This window comes from Chiloscyllium plagiosum, unplaced genomic scaffold (genome assembly GCF_037043375.1).
Source record: "Chiloscyllium plagiosum isolate Xiang-an unplaced genomic scaffold, Cpla_swu_hap1 HiC_scaffold_10, whole genome shotgun sequence".
Classification (NCBI taxonomy): Eukaryota; Metazoa; Chordata; class Chondrichthyes; order Orectolobiformes; family Hemiscylliidae; genus Chiloscyllium; species Chiloscyllium plagiosum.
Genome location: NW_028270148.1, coordinates 32597136 through 32623297, shown reverse-complemented (window position 1 = coordinate 32623297; position 26162 = coordinate 32597136). Strand labels below are relative to the sequence as shown.

The 26162-nt window shown below is 41.7% G+C and overlaps 1 protein-coding gene across 2 annotated transcripts in view; it reads right to left on the bottom strand.

Moving 5' to 3' along the window:
* The window catches only part of fbxo11b (F-box protein 11b), a 154505-nt gene that overhangs the window by 64734 nt on the left and 63609 nt on the right, over positions 1-26162 (bottom strand). For both annotated transcript variants that reach the window (XM_043695619.2, XM_043695620.2), the window contains one exon: positions 7885-7966. In XM_043695619.2, coding sequence (XP_043551554.1) covers positions 7885-7966 — 82 coding nt within the window. The remainder of the gene's footprint in view (positions 1-7884; positions 7967-26162) is intronic.

Below are 26162 nucleotides of genomic sequence, written 5' to 3'. Positions count from 1 at the left end.
GCCAAGTATTAATTTGTCAAAGGAAAATAATTTTTGAATAGCCTGAATGGAATTCCCCCGAGGGTTTGATTTTTAGGGCCACTGATTGTTGTTTCTAAGTGACTGAATTGTTTGAGCAGTACAATTCAGAAATTTTGTAGATTGTATAAAACTTGATAATGTCATAAATAGCGAACAGAGTAATGGACTTCAAGACAAGGGAGAATGTTGAAATAGGCAGATACAGTGGTGTATGTAACTCTCTTCATCCTGATACCCAGCTTGGCAAGGAAATGAGAGAGGAAATGCAACTATACTTTCAGCAGCTGACATGGTCTCTCAAGTTGCTTCATTCACAGGTAAAGCATGCCTGTGGACCACCACCCACTTTCCACAACTTGATCCAATCAGATCCCCAGTCACGAGCACGAAAAGTGAAGAAGCTGACACCAGTGAAGAGGAGGTCCATACGCTTTAGGTCAGTGGCCTTCCTATGGATATTAAACCACGCGAGCTTTACCTTCTCTTTCAATCATTTAAGGGATATGAAGGCTCACTGATCAAGCTAACATCAAAACAGCCATTTGGCTTTGTTACATTTGACAGCAGAGAGGGAGCAGAAACAGCAAATAATGGTGTGTTCACCTACCCTGCTGTGGCAGCTGCTGCACTTTACACTCCGATGCACTGGTATCCTCCATCTGAAGGATCTCCGCAAAAATGGAAGTCTCGTCAGTTTGGTTAAGTATTTAAGTGCCTTGATCCAAGAATTCAGATTTCTCCGTGCAGTGGTGTGCAAGGATATACTGGATTTTGTTTTCAGGTTGGACTTTATTGAAGGAAATTTTGGATAACTGGCTCATTCCCACTCAACATGGAGGGGGTGGAGTGGTCACTAAGGACTGTGGATTTAAGAACTTCACTGGTGAACACTTTTTCCCCCACACAGGATCTACAGGATTCTCCTATCTATTGCATGGACTAGTAATTTTTGTTGTTATAATCACTGCATGTTGTGTGTCAATAACTTGCTTAAGTACTGACTGTAAAGTTCTTATGAATAAGCTGATCAGCAAGTTTGCAGATGACACAAAGATTGGTGGAGTAGCAGAAAGCATAAGGGACTGTCAGAGAATACAGGAGGATATAGATAGACTGGAGAGTTGGGCGGAAAAGTGGCAGATGGCTTTCAAGCCAGACAAATGTGAGGTGATGCATTTAGGCAAGCCTAATTCTAGAGCGAATTATACTATGAATGGAAGAGCCTTGGGAAAAGTTGATGGGCAGAGAGATCTGGAAGTGCAGGTCCATTGTACCCTGAAGGTTGCTGCACAGGTGGATAGTGGTCAAGAAGGCATATAGTATGCTTGCCTTCATTGGACGGGATATGGAGTATAAGAGCTGGCAAGTCATGTTAAAATTATACAAGACATTGGTAATGTGGCACCCAGAACTGTAAATATTCTAAATGCGGCCGAACCAAAAGGATGTGGATGCTTTGGAGAGGGTGCAGAGAAGGTTTGCGAGGATGTTGCCTGGTATGGAAAGTGCTAGCAATGAAGAGAGGTTGAATAGGTTAGGTTTATTTTCACTAGAAAAAAGGAGATTGAGGGGGGACCTGATTGAGGTTTACAAAATCATGAAGGGTATAGAAAGGGTGGATAGAGACAAGCTTTTTCCAGGGTGAAGGATTCAATAACAAGAAGTCATTCTTTCAAGGTGAGAGGTGGAAAGTTTATGGTGGATACATGCAGCAAGTACTCCACACAGAGGGTGATGGGCGTTTGGAATGTGTTGCCAGCAGAGGTGGTAGAGGCAGGCACAGTAGATTAATTTAAGATGCTTCTGGACAGATGCATGAGTAGGTGGGGAGCAGAGGGATACAAATGCTTAGGAATTGATCGACAGGTTTAGACAGTACGTTTGGATCGGCTCAGGCTTGGAGGGCCAAAGGGCCTGTTCCTGGGCTGTAAATTTTCTTTGTTCTTGGTTCTAAGTTGGTAGTGCCTAAATGATAAAGGAGGGAATGCGATATTCAAGGCTTAATTTGCTCTGCTGACCTGCAGGAAATTGGATGTCCTGAATGTGGGTGGCATGTCTTTGTCTTACAGGTAGAACGTAAGGAGTTTACATTCCCATCTCTTGCCATTCAGAACTATTTGCATGGCCATTTCCTAGCCAGAGTAACTTTATATAGTCATCCCTTGTCATTCAGAGCCATGTACATCATCACCTATTCAGGATCAATTAGAACATTGCAATTAAAATTCTGACTGCACCCTTCAGTTACAAAAAAACAATTTGCAACAGACCTGGCCATTAAGGAATGATTTACATTACACTGTTTCTGGAGATGATCAGGTCACTGCGTTGTTTTGAGTGTCATGTGACTGTGAGGCAGTAGCTGAGGGTTGTCTTGTGGGCATCCCCGGAGCATCGGAAGCTGAGGGGTGACTTTTGCAGAGGTTTCTAAAATCATGAGGGGCATGAATGGGGTAAATACACAATCTTTTCCACAGGGTGAGGACCCCAAAACTAGAGAGAACAGCTTTAGGGTGAGAGGGGAAAGATTTAAAAGGGACCAAAGGGGCATTTTTTTCATGCAGAGGGTGGTGCTATATGGAATAAGCTGCCAGAGGAAGTGGTGGAGGTTGGTACAATCACAGCATTTAAAATACATCTGGATGTGTATATGAATATGAAGGGTTTAGAAGGATATGGGCCAAATGCTGGCAAATGGGACTACATTAGGTCAGGATATCTGGTCAGCATGGTTGAGTTGGACCGAAGGGTATGTTTCGGTGCTATATGTCTCCATGACTCTTTGAAATTCCCTTTATCAAAAGGCAATGGATGCTGAATCTTAGAAATTGCAGAATCATAGAATCCCTACATTGCGGAAAGAGGCCTACTAAGTCCACACCAACCCTCCAAAAGCATCCCACCTCGACCTAGCCTACCACCATATCCCTGTAACCTTGCATTTATCATGACTAATTTACTTAGCCGACACATGCCAGGACACAACAGGGCAATTCAGCGGGCCAAACCACCTGACCTGCTCATCTTTGGACTGTAGGAAGAAACCACTTTATCCAGCATAAACCCACGCACACACGGCAAGAACATGCAAACTCCACGCAGTCACCCAAAGCTGGAATTGAACCTGGGTCCCTGACACAGAACTGAGCCACCATGCTGCCCTCAATCTTTGATGCAGAATGTAAAGTTGTGGTTAAAATTAAATCAGGCATGACTGGAGTGAATGCAGAACAGGCTCAAAAGGTTGAATGACCCACTCTTTATTAGTGTTCAGATGTTTGTAGGGCAAGGTGGAAAAAGAAAGGGGTTGTGTGGCTTGCCATGAATTCTGCTGACCACAAGCCTGGGTTGCTCCAGATATGGCAGACCTGTTGGGTTTCTCCTGCACTTTGTGTTCTTTCTTCAGATTTCCAGCATTTGCAATTTTTCATTTTTATTCAAGGTTGGCCTCTATTTCAAAGGAAATTGAGTATAAAATAGAGAGGTCTTGCTAGAATTATACAAGGGTCTAGTCAAACCATTTCTGGAATACTGTGAACAGTTTGAGGGCTCTTTATCGGAGGAAAGATGTACTGGTATTGGAGGCAGTCCAGACTCTCACTCGAACAGAGGTACATAGGGATTTTCTGATGAGGAAAGGCTGAGTAGATTTGGTGCTGTAGTCACGAATTTGGAATGTAAATAGACCTTATTGAAATAGGTAATACTTAAGAGTCTTGGCAGGGTAGATAATTTCCTTCTGAGGGAGAGTCTACATCCAGGCAGCAGATTTGCAGAGTAAGTGGGTCGTCCATTGAAGACTGCAATGAGGAGGAATTTATTTTCCTGGAGAATGGTACATTTGTGGAATTCTTTACTGTAGAGAGCTGTCAAAGCTGAGTCATTAAATATATTCAAGGCAAAAATAAACCTATTTCTAATCATTATGTGAATCAAGTGTTTTAGGGAACAGGCAGGTAAATGAATTTGAGGTGCATCTCTATGACTGTCAGATTAGCCACTTAATGATGGGACTAGACTCAGTGGGCCAAATGGCTTACTTCTGCTCCCACATCTTATAATTAAGAAATTTGAGATTCAATCCAGTATAAACTTGTTCTTCACATCAATGAAAAATGTTCAGCAGTAATGAAAAATTTGCAGGATACAAAAAAACCTAATTACACCTCACTTATCAAGGGTTCCTGCGAAGAGACCAATAGTATGAGTGGAATCATTTCTGGAATCCATTTATATTGATGGTTGTACCTCAACACACCTTCTGCAGAAGGATGGATTTGCTGTCAACCTCTTCTGGATTTCCACCATTTGATTGTGCACAAATACAGATTCCAGAAGTTGTTGTTTGAGAGAAGTAGGAGAACATTGGTAGGTATACTATCACAAACCCCTGGCCTAACACGTTATCAGAATGGAAAGCATTCAACTGTTAAGTAGTACCAAGCAGGTTGGAATGTTTTTTTTTAAAACAGAAAAAAGCAGCTTTCAAAATTAACAAAGGGTTCAATAGATGAAATGAGGGAAAATATTTTCAACTTCTGGGTGAGAATGAAACAAAAAGGGATAAGTATCGGAAATGAAAAGTGCAGTGCTTAAAAAGCACAGCCGGTCAGGCACCTGGCTTCAGCAGTGTAGAGGTTGGTAAGCCAAACTACCACTGCGCCCACTTTGTCTGCTGGTTTGACGTTTGGTAGTTTTACGCACCGACCTCCACACCGCTGATGTCAGGTGCCAACTTGCAGACACATCCTCCTACTGGCCCCTCAAACACAACTTCACCTCCCATCACCAGACAATCCACAACCTCATCACGTCAGAAGATCTCTGAGCAACAGCCTCCAACCTCAGTCTGGGAACCCTGTACTGCCCAGTTCGACCTCCTACCCAAAATTCACAAACCTGACTGCCCCAGCCTGCTCCTGCCCCACTTAACTTATCTCTGCATACCCTGACACCGTCCTGTTCCCCCTTGGTTCAGGATCCTCCCAAATACATTCGGGACACCACCCACACCCTCCACCTTCTCCATGACTTTTGTTTCCCAGCCCCCAATGCCTCATCTTCACCACGGACATCTAGTTCCTGTATTCATCCATCCGCCATGACAAAGGCCTCCAAGCCTTCAGTTTCTTCCTCTTCCACCAACCTAACTAGTATTCTTCTACTGACACACTCATTTAATTTGCTGAATTGGTCCTTACTCTCAATTAACTTTTCCTTCGAATCATCCCACTTCCTCCAGACCAAAAGGGTAGCAATACACTGATATCTACTTCAAACCCCCACAGTTACCTGGACTATACCTCCTCCCACCTACCTCCTGTTCCTTATTCGCAATTCCTCTACCTCTGCCACATATGCACCTAAGAGGACCAATTCCACCTTAGAACATCTCAGGTGGCCTCCCCCTTGAAGGACCACAAATTCCCCTCCAAAATTCCCCTCCACTGCATCTCCTCCACTTCCTGCACCTCTGCCCCTGAACCCCACTCCTCCAATCACAAGAACAGAACCCCCCTCCAGTCCTCACCTTCTACACCAAACTCCGGATAAATCGCATCATCCTCCACCTACAAACAGACCCCACCACCAGGGATATATTTGCCTCCCCCACCCCTATCTGCGATCCACAGAGATCGTTCTCTCCACAACTCCTTGTTCCGTCCATGACCCCACCAAACCACCCTCCACTCCCAGCACCTTCTCCTGCCACCGCAAGAAGTGCAAAACCCGTGTCCACACCTTCCCCCTTACCTTCGTCCAAGGCCCCAAAGGATCCTTCCACATCTGACAGAGTTTACCTGTACTTCCACACACACGTCATCTATTGTGTCCGTTGCTCCGGATATGGTCTCCTCTACATTAGGGAGGAGACCAACTTGTGGAACATTTCAGAGAACATCTCTGGGACATACACACTAAACATCTTTACGACAGCCAAACACTAACTCCCCCTCCCACTCCACCAAGGACATGCATGTCCTGGGCGTCCTCCATTGGCAAACTCTAGCCACCTGACACGTGGAGAAAGAATGCCTCACCTCCAACCACATAGGTTCAATGTGATTTCACCAGTTTCGTAATCACTCCTCCCCCCCCCCCCCCCCCCCCCACCTTACCCCAGATGCAACCTGACAACTTGGCACTGAGCTTTTGAACTGTCTTACCTATCCATCTTCCTTCCCAACCATCTGCACCATCCTCCGCTCCGACCTGTCATCATCACTCCCACCTTAATCTACCTTCCCCCCCAGCCCCAGCTCCCCCATGCCCCATTTATCTCAGCCCCATCGGGCCACCCCTTTATTCCTGATGAAGAGCTCATGCTCAAAACATTGACGCTCTTGCTCCTGGGATGCTGCCTGACCTGCTTTGCTTTTCCAGCACCACACTTTTCAACTCTGATCTCCAGCATCTGCAGGCCTTACTTTCTCCATAAGAATTAGAAAGCCACTAACTTAGGATTGAAAACAATGCAAGAGGAATTTATTTCTGCAAAATCGGAAACAGGCCAGGATAGATTTATTTGAAAACACATTTTGGACTGAAAGCCAAATGAGATGCATTCTGGGGCAGAAATTATTCAGCCAAGAAAAGCAACTTGCAAACTGTCAGTTAATGGCAAACAACAGCTTACAGAATGGCAGTCCATTTTCAATTATGTATCCTTCCTTCAAAATATCTGCATTCTATGATACTTGGAAGTAATTAAAATATTGCAACTGAACAAAGACTTTTTTTGACTCCATTAAGTTCATTTGCATATTTATAAAGCCACCTTCAGGACAGTTTACATTACTAATGAACTGTTCAAAGCATTAATTGATACAAATGATGTATTTTACTTCAAACAGAGCACAGGACCAGTAGAAATATTGCAGGATTCCATCAAAAACTAAACCCTCAAAAGAATAGAGAGAATCAGATTTGTAGGCCACAAGTCTCTGGTTTAATAACACTGAACAAAAGCATTACATAAACAGCTTTAATCATCTGTGTGCTATATAGAGCAAATGCATGCTCCCAACTTAGTTTCTGATTAGCTGATATAGGTGTTTAGTTGTATCCTAAAACTCAACACTCCATAGTTACATACACTACTAGTTTTTTTGGAAGACCAAAAAAAATGACCATTTCATGGATTTCGATGTCCAAACATGATTTTTTCTTAAACTGAACTTTTCAGAATATGAAGACACTGGGACAGTCTAACATTGACTGACAGTTCTATATATTTAGATCAATTTTTTCAAACCTGACATAGAAAAACTGTTCCATAAGATAAAATTCATATTTATAAATCAGATATCTTTGCACCCAATTCCAACTGTGTTTCCTTCAACATTTCCTGCATTTCTATTGCAGATGTGTTAACCCTCAAAAGTGATGAGTTGAATCAATCGCCCATTTCCTGAAGCTTTTATATTTGCTTGGATTTTGAGACCCCATGTCTGATTTGATTAAGCGAGACATGAGAAGAATACAAGCACGCAACTTTCCAGCAATGGTAACTGGACAACAGAAGATGAACTGTCCAACTAATAGTTCCCATGTCGAGTCTCGGGGCACAGAATTCTATAACCTAAATAACACCAATGCACCAACAAGTTTTTGCCAAGATCAGATATTAAGCCAAGGGGCTTGAAATTCTGCATGACTGTAAAAAAAAAATGCCAAGTATTCAACTGAACTTGGATCATGCTTTTCCTCCCTCTTTTCATTTTTTGCAGACCACAGAAAAAAAAACTACTCACACAAAACCTCACCAAAAAAGATAAGATTAAAAAAAAGTGAGGTATGATGAAAACACATTTAAACCTTTTGTGAAATAAAAAAATTGTTAATGATAAAGAATTTGCTTACCAGGAAGGTCTTGTAATTTTCCTGACAGCCTTGCACGCTTAGCTCTATGACCAAAATGCTCAGAACTTGAAGTAGAAGCACCCTAAGAGATGGGAAAAAGATAATAACTCAGTTGCAGCGACAATTATACAAAGGTCTAGCATTTCCAAATTCAGTCCATATTCTACTCCCACAATTAAGAACACCATTTTGTACTGTTTTACATTAAACACAAGGCCTCCGTATTTGCAAATTAAAATCTACACCCTACATAAGAATTTGTGGCTGAAAGAGTTATCAGACACTTAAGAATGCTCTGGTGTTATTAAGCTTACTTTTTTTTCTTTGATTAAGAATTTTGCACTATTGGATGGGATAACAGAAAAAGCCAAATATCACTCAACATGGTGAAAGAATGACACCAACATGTCACCACCTCTCACCATGTACATGGCAGGTACTCATGCAACTCAGCCAACGTTGTCTATCCCATACATTGCAGGCAAGGATGCCCTGAGACATTGGTGAAACAGATGAACGGGTGAAACTGCACAATAATCAACAGACAGAAGTGTTCCTTCCCAGTTGGAGAACTCTTCAGCGTTCCGGGACATTCGACCTCGGACCTTCACGTGGCCTACACAATAAACCATGTTCCATCTGAGGCAGTGGTATTTCAATGACAAATAAGCTCCCATCTGTAGTTGTCAAGGAACTTTATTAAATCCTAGACACTCGATTTACATTTCTGCATTTGTCTCAACAATCCATACTGAATAGGATGTAGTACTGGCAGGTGATTGGAGCAGCCGCTTTTTAAATTTCTTGCCCAGCTGCAATCAGTTTTTTTTTAAATATGAAGATTTGTCAAAAGATTAGAGCTCTAATTAGTGTTGAAACTTTGAAAATTTTTCAAACTAGAGTTTGTAGAGACTTTTTGAGGGTCCATTGTAAACGCGTATAGGGTAGAAGCAGGTAGGGAAAGAGTTAAGTTCGGAGTTTTGTGAAACAAGAGGTTCAGCTGAGCATGACTCAGATCAGATAAGAATGTACAGTTAACAATGGGTGCTGGAGGCCAGGGCAATGGGTTAACAAGGTGGAAAAACATTCATTATGTACAGCCATTTAACAATGTTGAAATCTTTCAGTATGTAAGGTCAATTTAACAAAGTGAAAAGTATTCATTATGTACAGCCAGTTAAGGTTAAGAACATTCATTGTTTAACAGCAGGTAGCTTAATCTCTATTATTGATACCCGCTGATTGTAACCATCACCCAATCAATATGTTGCCTTATCTGGATATTCCTCCCTGTAATTCAAGTACAATTATTAAACCTGGGTTTATAAAGAGTTTCATGACTGTTATTAACTAGACTATCATCAATTGTTGTAAAACTTCATCTGATTCACTAATGCATTTTAGGGAGGGAGATCCTGGTTTGAACTACATTGATTCCAGACCGGCAGCGATGAGGCTGACTGCTAATCTCCCTCTGAAATGACCTCCTTTCAGGGTATTTGAGGATGAGTAACAGGTGCTGGCCTTGTACCTGCACCTACATCCATGAAAGAACAAAAAGCATCTCAATCTTAACCTGCTCTGTTAAGTACTTCTCATCCTCCTGTCCTAAAGAAGACTCCCTCATATGAATGGTATTCCCCAATATCTGTATCTTGGCTTTACCATCTTTGTGAATCTTTTGTTTTAGCTCTTACCCCTTTTTTCTTAAATCTTTTTTGCAACATGAATATCAGAATCCTTCACCATGTTGGGACAGCATGGTGGCACAGTGGTTAGCACTGCTGCCTCACAGCATCAGAGACCCGGGTTCAATTCCCGCCTCCGGTGACACTCTGTGTGGAGTTTGCACGTTCTCCCAGTGTTTGTGTGGGTTTCCATCGGGTGCTCCGGTTTCCTCCCACAATCCAAAAATGTGCAGGTTAGGTCAATTGGCCACGCTAAACTGCCCGTAGTGTTAGGGTAGGGGAATGGGTCTGGGTGGGTTACGCTTCGGAGGGTCGGTGTGGACTTGGTGGGCCAAAGGGCCTGTTTCCACACGAAGTAATCTAATCTAATCTAATCAAAATGATTATATAATTAATTCATAAACTGCTGTTCGAGAGAGAAGACCGAGAACTCATGTCTCTGCACATGAACGATTGTTCTCTCTCCCTCCACGACCCAGAATAAAAATGAAGGTGGTAAAACTACTGTCTGAGTATTTTGCTTCAACTGAGGGGAGAAAACAGGACGACACCATAAAATAACATGTAATGACAGTGAGACAGTGTATTCACTTGATGAAGAACATGCAAGTCATTAGTATCAGGCTCATTGAACTGTTACGTCATTGTCAATGATCTCAGCAAAAGTGATTGCCCAACAGTCCCAAGAATACATCCTCATTCCTAAATATTTCAAATCCTCATAAATCCAATGGCTGATGGAGAGAGTGCTTCAATTGCCAGACAACAACTCCTCAATGCACCAAAATGTAAGCGATGTTTTTCTCTTTCTATTCTTTCCATTAAACCTAACGTTCCAGTGCGTTTACAAAAAGAAAGAGATCACCCGCAGCTGAGGTAAGAGTGCTCTGTAATATCAATTGCTACACAAATCTGACAGGATCACTAGTCTAACTTAGAGCTTTTTTGAGTATGTGCCTTAAATTGACATGATTAAGTAATGCTAAGCATGGTGCTAAACATTTGCAGTCATCAACAACCATCCCACTTTATAATATCATGAGAAACAAGAACATGAGTAAGCTGTTCAGCCCCTTGAGCTTGCGCCACCATTGCTGATCCTCACTTTCAGTTTCTGGCATTCTACCCAGAATCCTTTATTCCCTTCCAGATCAAGAATCTTCTCTCAGCTGTAATTATGTACAGGGACTCTAACCCCACAACACCGTAGCAAGGAGTTCCGAAGACTTTCAACTCAGATAATGATCCTCCTCACCGCAATCTTAAATTGGCACCACTTTATTCTGAGATTATGTCCTCTGGTCCCAGACTCTCCCATAAGGGGAAACATTCTCTTGGCATTTATCTTGTCAAGCCCCTTAAGAATCCTAAATAAGTCTATGAGATTACTTCTCATTCTTCTCAACCCCAATGAGTAGAGCTCCAACTTGTTTAGCCTTCATGCAGAAGACAATCCCTCCATACCAGAGATCATCCTATTAACCTTCTCTGAACTGCCTCCAATTAAATTACGTATTTCCTTAAATAAGAGGACCATATCTGCTCACAGTGCTCCAGATGTGGGTCACTGACCTTACGATCGAGCGAAGGTAATTGAGGCAGTTGAAGATGGCTGGGCCAAAGACACTACTCTGAGAAACCCCTGCAGAAATCTCCTGGTGCTAAGACAACTGACCCCTAACTGCCATAATCATCTTTCTTCATGCCAGGTCTGACTCCAACCAGCGGAAAGATTTCCATCATTCCCATCAACTCAAATTTTGTGAGGGGTCCTTGAGCCTCACTTGATCAAAATGCAGTCTTGATGTCAAGGGTAGTTACTCAGTTCGCACCTCTGGAATTCCCCTCAACATCACATGTGGTGTACTACAACTCTTCATAGACATCAAAACAGCTGCCTTGACAAACCAACTTACTTAACAATTGCTCTCTTATAAATAAGATCTATAGGAACGGTACACTTCAGGTTAAAAACCAAGATCCTGTAGCAAGCTCACTTGTTTCATCTGGGAGTTACAAAACAGGCGACACTAAGTTTTAGATGCCTAGGCTAGCTGGCTCAAACAATATTCACATGACTAATTTTCTCCACTTCAAACATGATTTCCATTTGCTATAATATGCACCGTTTTGCCTTTACAAATCAAGCCAACTACAGTTGCGGGGGAAATACTATATATGAACAACAGTTGATGGATGTTCAGCAACTTAAGCTGGAATGAATTCAGTTGCATGACCAATATTCAATTTAACTGTGCACCTGATAGTGAAATTTCAAATGCGCTTATAAGGAAGGTTTCTACGATCTCAATGCATTTAGCACACAAAAATCGCCCCTAATGACTAACAGCTAGGTTGGTGGATCGTAAATTTGAATAGCCTACCAAAACTCGCAGTCCCAGGTTACATAAATAATAATGCTTTGGTCAGAACCAGAAGGCCTCCAAATGCTCCCTGCCCGATTCTACTTTCTACTGCGAGCGACGGTCCGAGGGAAAACAGCAAAGCGAAACAAAAAAATAAAAGTAACCTAAAAATAAACACCTGTACAGCATAAGAGTTTTTTTTTCAAAAGACAGTTCTTAAACTCACCTTCAATGCTGGAGTACAACAGACATAGAAGACGACAAACCCTGAATTTGTTCCTTCGGGCCTACAAAATACTGACAGCATGAAACCGAAAATAAAACTTCAAATTCAGGAATTCTGTTGTAAATCTTAAAGTGCAAGTTTAGATCGTCTAACCCCTACCAGTCACTTCTCAACCTCATCACCCTGCCTGGACTGGTTTACACTCATCTGACAAAGAAATCATTTCCTGTAATTCTGTGGGTGGAAAACCTACAAAATATTAACTCTTTGCCTACTCTTAACGCTTACAGCCTTCAAATCTGAACACGCAGAGTTGAAACAAGGGCAAGATATTTACATTGGGACATCTAGCATCTGCTGTTAGTATTCTTCCCAATCAAGATGTGAAACGCAAAGACAGAATTGGTTGACAATGGCACATGTATTACATGTGAGAAAACAGCAACAACTCCTGCTGTCTTAAATGGATCTGGTATACACGTGACTCCAGACACACAGCAATATGCCTCGGGGCAATGCAGGACAGCAAAAAATGCTGGCCACGCCAGTGGCATCGCATGAATTAATTACTTTTAAAAATTACATCATATAGTGAGAAGCCTGAAAGATTTCTCTTTATATGCTCATTCTACTTCCCTCCCTAATTTTCTTTAATCCATCCAACCTTTAGCCAATTTGTTTTTCTGCAGTGAATTTCTACATGACAATTCCCCTTTCCAATCCCTGCACTGCTCTCATTTATGAGAAAAAAGGATCTGAATTATATACGAACATCATTTTGAGAGTTTGCATTTCAAAACCCCCGTGTCTGCGTGGGTTTCCTCCGGGTGCTCCGGTTTCCTCCCACAGTCCAAAGATGTGCAGGTCAGGTGAATTGGCCATGCTAAATTGCCCGTAGTGTTAGGTGAAGGGGTAAATGTATGTAGGGGTATGGGTGGGTTGCGCTTCGGCGGCTCGGTGTGGACATGTTGGGCCGAAGGGCCTGTTTCCACACTGTAAGTAATCTAATCTAATCTAAACAGTGGCACATCACATAACCTACTATGTCAGACAGTAACATAACCCAGTGAGATCTTTTGCTATTAATTGTGCGTCTTATGAACCTGCTCCACAGCTACCTGAAGGAGCAGCACTCCAAACACTAGTGCTTCCAAACAAACCTGTTGGACTGTAACCCGGTGTTGTGAGATTTTTAACTTTGTCCACCCCAGTCTAATACTGGCACTACTACATCAAAACCCAAAGTGTTAGAGAATGGACTCCTGAACTGTTAATGGACAGTTGGTGGGGTGGGAGGGAAAGAGGGAGGGAGGGAGAGAAAGAGGGGAGGGAGGGAAGGGGAAAAGGAGGGGAGTGAGAGAGAGAGGGGGGGGAGGCGTGGTGAGGGAGAAAGAAAGGGAGAATGGGTTTGGGGGGCAGACAGTATCAGTCCAAGTTCCAAGGTTGGGGATGTTGTGTTTGGGGACATGGATGCGGAAAGTTGTGCACTCAATATTAGTTACCTAGAATTTACATAAGGTTGTTAATAGTTTAACATTTTCTGATAACTGTTTACTTAACTGCAGGGAACCCTCCAAACTCTTCAATTTAAATGGAAACTTTGGTGTAGGCGAATTGCCCATTGTAATCTTCAATTTCCTAGCCAGTTCCCTCAGTATCGATTATGTCTGAGATTCTGCAAGATCTCAATATGCATCACACATCTAGGCTGCATAAATAACTAACTGCCATTGCTGTGTTGCACCTGTTTTTTTCTTAGAAAAAGAAAAGGCAAAGTTGAGGGAAAGCAACTACCTCTTTAGAAAAATTTAGTTTGTGCAACATCCATACTGAGTATGTTTGATAGATCGGTGTGCGACTGAGCTGTGGAAATCTAAGCTCTCCATTTTGGTTGATTGCATTTGAGAGTCAAGAAATGGACAGAATCAATAAAAGTCAAATTTAAGCGTTAGATGGAGAGGGATAACTTCTCTAGATTTGTGTATCCGTGACAGTGTGTATACTGAGAAATGGAATGAGAATTTATTTTGTTGTGATTATTACAATCTTTCAAGCTGTCAGTTTTATCAAGATAACTGTCTTTTTTCATTATCAACTGACAATGAACTTTTGTTTAAAAAACTCTATAGACTAATGCAACTATGTGTCAGTGAACGACCTCTGCATTTACTAAAACTTCAAAAAAGATCCTTTGAGCCAAGTTTCATTCTGGGATCCAGCAAGCACTATCATTTGAAATCATAAGTCGTGTCCATAAGTCACGAGCAGAGTACCAGGTCCTATTGGTACCAACGGTCATAATGTCCTGAAACCAATAGTATCAGGATTACTCTCAGTCCCATAGGCTGATGGCACAGAAATAGGGAAATGAGTGACTGAATACAAGCTATGTAGCTGGCATAATACGCTGGTTTTGTAGAAGATGGGACCTGCAGTAGCTGGACACCTGAACAGTTCCATGCTAAGTACCCACACAAGGAGATTTGTTCGTACTGCTAGGCAAGTTTAAAGTGGATTGATAGGATAATGGAAACTAGAGGGGAAATTCAGAGCAGGGAAAGGGAGGCTGAACTCAATGAGTGACACTGAAAGTCAGAGGCAGGTTAAAAATTGTACAGCACAGACAATCAGCAGCACTAAGTTATATATACAAATAAGTATTATAACAAATAAAAACAAGACACATGCCAGCAAAACATAGGAAAATCTAGAAAATCACGGGGTCTATAATCAGTAAAACGTGATGGCAGGTGTCATCAACAGGACAATCAAACAGCACCTGCTCAGACACTCAGTTTGAGTTACATCAACCCTGACCTCATTACAAGCTTGATTTAAACAATGGCTCCTTCATGCTACACTCTATTAAATTCCATTGATGTCAAGGGCAGTTACTCTCACTTCACCTTTGGAATTCAGCTCTTAGGGAAGAAAACCTACTGTCCTTACTTGGCCTGCACTACCTGTAACTTCAGACCCATCACAAAGTGGTTGACTTTTAACTACCTTCTGAAATGGACTAGTCAGCCATTCAGTTCTATTAATTGCTACAAAGTTTGGAAGAATGAAACGAAACCTGGATGGACCTCCTGGTATCAACCCAGACACCAGAAACAACAATGACAAAATCAGCCCTGACGTCCCTGCAAAGTCTAAAGTTCCTCAGGGTAGGATCATTGGCCAAATACCTTCAGCTACTTCAATGACTTTCTGTCCATTATAAAAGCCATAAGTGCACGTGTTCACCAATGCCTGCACAACGTGCAACACCATTCATAACTCCTCAGATAGGGAAGTAGTCCATGTCCTAATGCAGCAAAAGCTGGACAGTATCCAGTCTTGGGCTGACAATTGGAAAGTAACATTCATGCTACACAACGGTCAGACAATCTAGCCACTACCCCATTCAATAGCATTACCACCACTGAATCTCCCACTATCAACACTCTGGGTTTACCACTGACAAGGACCTGAACTGGATTAGCCATATAAATAGAGTAGCCACAAGAGCAGCCAGCAATGAGAAATACTGCATCAAGTAACTCACCTCCTGACATCCAAAAACCAGTCCACCATCTATAGGGCACAAGTCAGGAGTGTAATGAAATAATCCCTACATTACTGGATGAGTGCAGCTCCATTTTTAGTCAAGCAGCTTGACACTATCCAGAACAAAGCAGTTCCCTTGACTGACACCATATCCACAAACATTCACTCCCTCCAGCACTGACTCAACAGCAGTACATACGATCTACAAGATGCACTGCAGAAACACAGCAAGGCTCCTTAGACAGCACCTTCCAAACATACAACCATTACCATCTAGAAGGGCAGCAGATAAATAGGAAGACCACCACCAACAATCTCTCCTCCAAGCCACTCACCATCCTGGACTTGGAAGAGATGGGGGCAGAATTAGGCCATTCGGCCCCCCAAGTCTGTTATACCATTCAGTAAAGACTGATCTGTTTCTCAACTCCATTCCCCTGCCTTCTCCCTGTAACCCTTGATCCTCTTACTAATCAAGAACCTATGAATTAGCTTCCAAAGCCTTCTGTCATAATGAGTTCCACTGATTCATCACCTTCTGGCTGAATAAATTCCTCACCTCAGTTCAAAAGGGTTATCCCTTCACTCTGAGGCTGTGCCCTTGGGTCCCAGTCTCTCTCATTCATTGAAACATCTTCTCTACATACACTCTAACCAGGCATCTCAGTATTCTCAGTTTCAAACAAATGTCACCCCATCCTTCTGAATTCCATTGAATACAGACTCAAAGTTCTCATACAACAAGTCTTTCATCCCCAGGATTATTCACATAAATCTCCTCTGTAGCCCCTCTAATGCCAGTACTTCTTTCCTTAGATACAGGGCCCAAAACTGCTCTCAAAATTCCAAATACAGTCTGACCAGAGCCTTCTATTGCCTCACCACCTGTTTTACCTGTACGTTAACCTTAAGAGAATCTTGAACTAGAACTCCCAAGTCTCTTTGTGCTTCTGATTTCCAGTCTTTCCTGATTTAGAAAAATACTCTACACCTCTATTCTTCCATCTGCCACTTCTTGCCCATTTTCCTAGCCTGCCTAAACTCTTCTGCAGCCTCCCCACTTCTGCAACACTATCTGTCCCTCCATCTATCTGTCATCTGCAAACCTGGCAACAATGCCCTCAGTTCCTTTGTCAGATCGTTAATGTATAATGTGAATATTGGTGTTCCTGAGTCAAATTCCTCCAATTCCCTCCTTCCTAGCATTGTCAATTGACCTATAGCACAAGGACTGCTTTTGCTCAAGAAGGCAGTTCACCACCACCTTCTCAACAACAACTCAGGATTGGCAATAAATGCTGACCAAGCCAACGACCACAAGTCCCACAAGTTTGGGGGAAAAAAAAATCAATACTATCACAGAAATTTGACTTCATTCGAAGCGAAGATGGCAGTTTACCATCTCTGGATATACGAATTTTAGGCAAGATTGAGAAGGGAATAAAAAAAGTTTAGCATTATGTTCTCAAGAATCATTTATAACTGTGAGGAGGGATGTTAAACTAAATGAAGTATCAAAGGAGACCATAAATAACAAAGGACAGCCACACATTGGTGTGTGTGCACAAGAGACCCTCAAATACTGAGAGAGCTGGAGGATTAAATGTGTAAACAAACCTGAGTGCAGATGAAAAGGCAACAATAGTCAGGGGACTTCAGCTACACAAATATCAACCAAGAGGACACAAATAGCGTGAAAGGCACAAAATTCTTGAATCGCTCTCAAGACAGCCATTAGCACAATGACAGAAACGTGTGCTAGGTTTAGCCTCGGTCTCACCCCGCCGTTCTCCCCCAACTCCCCCATGCCGATCTGATATCCCAACCCACTCTAGTCCCACCTGCCAGCATCAAGCCCAAATCCCTCCAAACCCTTCCTATTCATATGCCTATCCAGATGCCTTTTATATGCTGTAATTGTACCAGCCTCTACCACTTCCTCTGGCACTCCACACACGCACCTCTGTGTGAAAATGTTACCCCTTAGGTCTATTTTATATCTTTCCCCTCTCACTGCAAATCTGTGTCCTCTAGTTTTAGACAAGCCCACCCCTCCCCCCACCTCAGGGAAAAGACTTGTCCATTTACTCTACCCATGCCCCTCAATTTTATAAACCTCTATAAGGTCATCCCTCAGCCTCCGACGGTCAATGGAAAACAGCCCCAGCCTGTTCAGCCTCTCCCTATCGCTCAAATCCTCCAACCCTGGCAATATCCTTGTAAATCTTTATGCAATATTTGAAAATTAGCCTAACAAATGTCCTGTACAGCTGCAACATGACCTCCCAACTCCTGTACTCATACTCTGACTGATAAAGGAAAGCATACCAAACGCCTTCTTCACGATCTTATCTACCTGCAACTCCACTTTCAAGGAGCTATGAACCTGCACTCCAAGGTCACTTTGTACAGCAACACTCCCTAGGACCTTACCATTAAATGTATACGTCCTGCTAAGATTTGCCTTCCCAAAATGCAATACCTCACATTTATCTAAATTAAACTCCATCTGTCACTCAGCCCATTCGCTCATCTAATCAAGATCCCGTTGTACTCAAAGGTAACCTTCTTCGTGCCCACTATATTTCCAATTTGCCTTCCAGATATCTGAGATCTCCTTACGTAGTTGCCTCTCAAATTCCTGCCTGTAATACAATTCCAACAAGGTGATCGCCCCTTCCTTATTTCTCAGTTTCCCCCAAACGACTTCACTATGTACTCCCAGGAATAATCCTCCCCAAGCACAACAGTAATGTTACCCCTAACCAAAAGCACTATTCCTCCTCCTCTCTTGTTCCTCCCCACCTCCTCTTATAGCATCTGTACCCAGGAACATTAAGCAGCCAGTTCTGCCCCTCCCTGAGCCACATTTCTCTAACGGCTAGAATATCCTAATCCCATGATGCCAACCATGCCCCGAGTTCATCTGTCTTACCTGTCAGGCCTCTTGCACTGAAATAAATGCAGTTTAATTAATCAGTTTCACTTCATTCTCTGTCTTGCTCCAGCATGCCCTTATCTGACTAGCTCCTCACCTCAACTGTACCAGCCTCAGATGTATCTCCATCATGAACAATGATCTCTTGCTAGTTACTCTCCCCTCTCATAATATTCTGCACATACCATCAGAGACATGCCTGACTCTGGCACTGAGACATTAAAGGGTTAATTTGTTCTGCTGACATGTAAGAAATTGAATGTCCTGGGGGTGGCGTTTTTCAGTCTTGCAGGCAGAATGTGACAATCTAATCATACTCTGTAAATACTGCTTTAAGGAATAAGTTAATCTCACACTGCTTTAAGGAATAACCTAATCACTTTACATTGTTTTTGGGTGGCATGTGACTATGGAGGAGCGGCAGGGGTTGTGCCTTGCACGCATCACGGACTGTGATGTAAAATCCTATATAAAGGGTGAATGGTTCCCTTATTCAGAGAGCCTCGCTTGACATGCTCCACAAGCATCGCAAAGAGCACTGTGATCCTCCAAAAGCTTGTACTTGCTGAAATAAATCATGACTGTTCACAGAAGTTGGCGTATTGTAGTTGCATCAAGCATGTAACAATCTAAAGAAGGGAACCTAACATTTGGCAATGAGACTGGTATTCCACATAAGCAGACTGAATAAGTGATCGCCTGTGTGACGGTAACGTGAGACAGATGGGCTCACAAGCTAAGATTTACCTTGATCTCTCTCACTAACCTATCACTCAGTCGACCCCTCATCCCAGAGGACTCTGTAGTGACAGAATCTCGGAGATAACTTATGCCAACCAGTTCGTCCCAGTGAGGTTTGAGTCCCCCTGGAATTTGGAGGTTAGAATTCTCAGAAGTTATTGGAAAGGGAGGTTACAGACCCACTGAAATTCGGAGGCTAGGGTCCACTAATAGTGGGATTTGAGGCCCCGGAACATGGCACATAAGGTACAGGATAACTACTGTGTCTGTCTCGATCACTGCTTTAGGCCGGTTATTGGGAAATCCCCCACGCAAAGGTCAGAACTCTGAAGTGGATGTGGAGACTGAGGACACTGGATTAGTATACACGGATAAGTCAGGAAGTTGAGACTTTAAAAAGGGACAGATGCTGGATAAGTCAGGTGTCGGAACCCCTTTTCATCGGTTATGCCAGGATGACCCCAAAAATTAGGAATGGTTCAGGCACCTGTCAGGATGTTTAAATCAAAAATTGGGAAATGAAATTTGGCCGATAGGAAGACTTTGGGACATCGATAAATGTTTAAAAGCAGAGGAGGCAATTTGGAAAAGGAATACGGGGACTAAGTGGAAAACTTTAATGTCTGCGTGGAGGAAGACTGCTGAGGAAATAACGAATAAATCAAAACAGGCCAGCTGGGAGAATAACGCACGTCAAAGAGGGATTAGAGTGTGCGAACATGAGGGAAACCCCAAGCCTTGGGAGATACTGAAGAGTTAGTGTTAGGATTATGATATGAGTAGAGAAAAACAGGAAAAACAGAGGCAAAATAAGGAATCAGGGTTGAAACACCAAGCCGGACTATCAGGTGGGAATAAAATGGAGGTACCTCCTGACATGTCTAGTCTGCCAATCATGTTTCAAAATATTGACACCGATGACCAGCTATGGTCACAACGTGGATTTTTGACCTCCTCAGGGACACCTATTCTGAACTCACTACATGTCCAAAATCATCTCAAAGCCATCCTCCTCCTCAAGCAATTTTCCATAATCAAATGTGCTGCCCATGTAATGGACAATACGGACATCAGCACTGGCAATGCCTGAGCTGGTCGAGCTGCCAAAGACCGCAATTTTATTGTGTTCTCTATGAATCGGCAGATGCTGAATCGATCACCTGCCTCGAAAACAACAGGCATACCAGACATGTCACTATGCAGCGTTTACAGGGAGATGCCCCGACCCAGAGAAATTGCACACTCAGCACCAAGTCACATTCCTCGGAACCTTGCTCAGTGCTTCTGATAGACAATTGACCCCGGAACATATCACACCCATTCTGGCAACCGCTCCTGCTCTCCCAGCACCAGCACCGCCTGCCCGGAGTAGGGGGACACAACGGATTCAATCAGCTCCCAGTCATGAGCAGGAAGAAAGTGATGAAGCTAACAACAGTGAAGAGAAGGTCCGTATGTTTTTTGTCAGAAGCCTTCCAATGGATATTAAACCACGTGAGCGTTACCTGCTCTTTTAAACATTTAAGGGATATGAAGGTTCACTGATCAAGCTACCATCAAAACAGCCAGTTGGCTTTGGTACATTTGACAGCAGAGCGGGAGTAGAACCAATAAAGAATGCATTAAACGGCATTCAATTTGATCCTGAAAATTCTCAGACTCTCCCATTTGGAATTTGCAACAGTAAACACAAAGATGGTGAAAAGCAAACTGATGGCTAAACCTAACCCCACAAATATGCACTCTGCCTTGGGAGCACACTTCATTGCACAAGACCCCTATGATCTTGCAGGAACAGCACTGATCCCTACATCTCCAGGAGGCCTGGGCTGTACACATCAGAATTGACCAGAGCCAGACTGAATTTTGTTTTCAAGTTGAACTTTACTGAAGGAGACTTTGGTAACTGGCTTGCTTCCACACAACCTGGAGGGGAATGCAGTGGTCATGGGGATCTGTGGATTTAAGAACTTTACTGGTGAACACTTTTTTCCCCACATGGGAGGATCCTGGGGATCCTAATTATTGCATGGACTAGAAACTCTTGTTATAATCATTGTATGTTGTGTGTCAATAACTTGCTTAAATACTGGCTGACAGATGCTTAAGAATAAACTGGTAGCGTCTTTGTGTCAGTTATCATGGAATGATAAAAGGAGGGATTGAGATGGTAAAAGAGTTCATTTGTTCTGCTGACATGTAAGAAATTGGATGTCCTGGGGTGGGGTGTTTTACTAATCACACTCTGTAAATATTGTTTTGAAGAATAATCTAAACACTTTACATTGTTTTTGGGTGGCATGTGACTGTGGGGGAGTGGCAGGGGGTTGTGTCTTGCATACATGACTGACTGCGATGTAAAACTCTGTACAAAGGGAGAACAGTTCCCTTGTTCAGAGAGCCTCGCTTGACACATTCCACAAGCATCACAAAGTGTGTTAAGTGACCCTCCAAAAGCCTGTACTTGCTCAAGTAAATTGTGGCTGTTCACGCAAGTTGATGTAATGCAGTTGCATCAAGCATGTAATAATCTCAAGGAGGAAGCTAACAGCACCAGAGAGGCAACATATCATCCTGATGTCTTGCTCATGGCTGCTTGGAACCCAACATATCCCTCATTACAGTAGAGCCAGTTATGGTACTAGAAACCTGTCTATCAGTATAATACTCCCTTGAGAGGCCACCTGCTCCAAGAGCAACCAAATGGCATAACTGTTTGAGATGGGGATAGCCACAGGAGATTTCTATACTACCTGACAACCTCTCCTTATCAGTCAACCATGTACCCGACTCTATCTGTGGTGTCTCCACCTTCCTGAAACTACCATTGAGCACACTCCCTTGCTCTTGTAAACTCATCGCCACTAACTCCCACTCCAAACATTCTATGCAATCTAATAGGATTCACAACCAAACACACATCCTGCAGGGACTTTCCCTCCAAGGACCTTCAAAATTTCTCTGATCTCCAACATCTGACAGGAAGAGCAGACCACCCTACTAAAAGTCATGTCTGCCCTTTTAACAATCTAAGACTCAGAAGTTACCTAAAATCAACATGTTTTGCTCAAAATGCAGTATTAGCCCAGTCTTATTCCTCAAAAACACTGTTCCAGGATAACTCAATATCGATGCTTATTACTAAAAGTTAATTAAGAGACAGATCACAGTATAAATATAAAAAAGTCCTCACTTCACGATTATAAACTTACCAAAAAAGAAAGTTTAAGATTATGTGCCTCTTCACATTTAAAGTACAGTCAACTTTTCCACAACAACATACCATGAAAATTTCTCTTTTGTTTATGTAATGGCCAGAAGACAACAAAAACAACTCATTTCCTGCTAAAATTACCCAAGAAAATTGCTCTCTTAAACAGCTTTTTAAAAAATTAAAGGGTAACATGCAGTTTTGGCAGTTAAAACACTTTCATAGTGGAAGACCTGCTCATTTCGACCTCTTGCAGGTTTTTCATTACCTTTATTCTTTCATTAAATTTGCCTTGGAGCTGTGAACTGGGAATGGTGAGCTAAAGATAATTTGTGGACATTGTGGTAAGGAAAGGAACAGACCAAACTAGGTTTTGTTTGAGAGGACAGGGGAGGAGGTTAATTACAGGCTGATTTTTGTTTAAAGAGTTCCTAAAGGCACAGCAACCTCTGGCAGGACATTTCAGATGTATAAAGTATTTTCTTACTGTTTTTGGTTCTTTAAATCACTAAATCTGTCTCATCTGATTCTTGATCTTTCCACCAATTCTAAGTTTCTAGCCATCACACCCATACTCATGATTCTGACAACCAGTACCAAATCTCCTCAACTTCTCTTGCCTATGGAGTATAATCCCAGCTTCTCCAATGCATCCTCAGGAAAAATGTTGTGTTTAAATAGACAGAAGTCAGTTATTAACTAGGTCAGTACCTGGAAATTGATTCCAAGACCATATTTTCAAGCAAACAGTAAGTGCTGAACGATAATCGAGATCTCGGGAAAAGATAATCAGAAGTTGCCTTTTTTGCACTTTTTCTGTGATGAGGAGTTTGGCTGCTGACGACACAGCATAATGATTTGAAAGCTCCCTGTCTCAATAGCTTTCTACTCTTTCAGTCTTCCAAAAGCTAAATATTACAACATTTACCCAAGTAAACTGAAATGGTGCCCTGATCGACATTTCCAGAAAATCATGCTACTATTTAAGAAATCTGGCCAGTTTTATTATTTTCTATTGTTTATCCCTTGCTTGTCTCTCAGTCAAGAGAGAATGGGGGCTGAAAACAAATGTTTCGGATTTGAGGAATAGACATTCATTAGATTACCTTGTCTTTTTTCTCTTCTAAAGAGATTGCCTATTTAATAAATTATTAATTTTTTTATTTGAGATATAAACCAGGGTCTGGAATTAAATATTGTCCAAGTCTGGGATTGGTTATTCAAAATAACGATTGTTGCAACTATTGAAGGTCTTCAAAGGATTTAATTTTACTGTGTTGTGAACAGAGAGGTAAAAAAAGCTGTTTGAATCAGCTATCTATCTGTGTGTCATACCAGGTTATGCCCACTGAACCTTCCCATTGTCTTAAAATGCATTTAACTGTATGGAGATCAGTGTAGAACTTAATCAGTCAGGACAAAAGAGAAAGCAAAATCAAAAACACTGCTTTTATTGATAAAGTGATTTGATCCTGAGATATACACTTTCAGTAATTGTAATTACTTGCAGAAATAAAGTTCTTGGAAATTTACTTTTTTTTTTAAAATCTACTGCATGTTGTTCATATCTTCATTGTAAGCAACACAATATTAAACGCATCTCATGAAATGATAAATGATCACTCTTAAATTTCACATGGTGGCAGCAATACATGTGTTTTCTTTCCAAACCACAGTTCCCTTTTTCTCATGCGGCTTTAGAAAATCCTGAATAGGCAGAGTCTAATGTCCTAATTACAACAGAGATGAGTATATGGGATTGCAAATAAGTCGCACAGCCTTGTGGCATGCATTTTAAAAGACTTGGAGCACATATATTCTGTTTTTCATTATCTTCAAAAATTGTATCAACATGCCCTACAAGCAATTAACAGGTACAGTTTCAATGATATCCTCGTAGATAGTTAAAATAGCGCATGCTACAGAACAGAACAGAAAATTAACCTCATGAATTCAGACACACAAGTGTACCAACCTCTATTTATGATCTTACTATTTTTAGAAACGGAGAGATTTTTGACATTTGCAGAAATTAAGGTTCACAGCCATGTTTAGATCAGTCATCTTTCCACAAGTTAAGAGACTTCACAAAAATCTCCCTCCGTAAATCATCATCATCCAAACCATCATTTCCATATTTTTCCCCAAAATAAGCCAAAGTAACCTGCAGCCTCTTGGGGTAAACAAGACAGGCTCACATCAACTTAAGAAAAAACACATCTGAATGAATGTTACATTAACAATGTGCTGTCATAGAATAGTACTGTTACTTGTGTGGGTTTTCCCCATGGTAGCTCCTATCTGGATATAGTTCAACTTCTAATAGACAACAAATTATTGCTGCTGCAACTTAAAGTTACAAGGCATTGCCCTGTTAAAGAGCATCGCCTTGGTTCAAATAAACTATGTGATCATCAATCCACACAACAGGCCACATTATGTAATAGCATTGCCATTAATAGGAAGGTAGCAATATCATGAAAAAGCCAAGATAAAATACACATATGTAATATAAATCCTCAATTTACACAGTCAAATTACATGCTCCTAAAATTTAAGTGCAAATGTTAGTACAATGCTACGTGACAAATAAACTATGTCCCAAGCTTTTAAAGATTGAAGGAAATATGTTTCCAGTTAAACACTAAGAATTTGATCACAGCATAAAAAAGGTTCAAGACTTAGAGGTTTATAAAATCATGACAGGTATAGGATGGTGAATTGCAAGTGTCTTTTCCCTAGGGTGGGGTATTTCAAGACTCGGGGACATATGTTAAGGTGAGAGGAGAAAATTTTTAAAAAGACGTGAGGAGCAACTTTTTTTCTTAAACAATAGAGTGGTTCATATGTGGAATTAACTTCCAGGGGAAGTGGTGGATGCATCTACAGTTACAACATTTAAAAGACATTTGGATAAGTGCATGGATAAAAATGTTTGGAAAGCCAAGTGCAGGTAAGTGGAACTACCTTACTTTGGGATTATGCTCGGCATGGACTGGTTAGACCAAAGGGTCTGCTTCAATGCTGTATGAGTCTATGACATAGCCATTATCTTGCTACTCACAAGTAATCTATCCCGCAAAATGGCTTAAATATAACAATTTTTAATAAGGCATCTAGGTTGCAAAATCACATACAGTTGCATTACCAGAACAAGAAATGAAAGCGATTTCCAAACAAATTATAACAGTTAAAAATGACAAACTCACAACTGGGTCACAGTGAGCGTGATCTGGCCCTGTTTTCCTGTGTCAAAACTCTGCTACTAGAATGTGAATATAACCTTCCGCTTTTCCTTGCAAACATCTTTATCTCTTCTTCCATCTCCTAAATAGAAGTTGTTTATGTCCTTTGTTGAAGATGATCATACCTCAACTCCACTGTTCATGAAACCGGAGATTCTCAAAGTACCCACTATAATCACATGAATCAGTACTTTTATCCTCTTTTTCACTCATCTTCCATTCTGTCTTTCCTAAGCCAACCAAAGTCTTGCTCTCAAGCCTTTTTTTAAAATTTATTCATTTTGTGGAATATGGGCATCACTAGCTGGCCAACA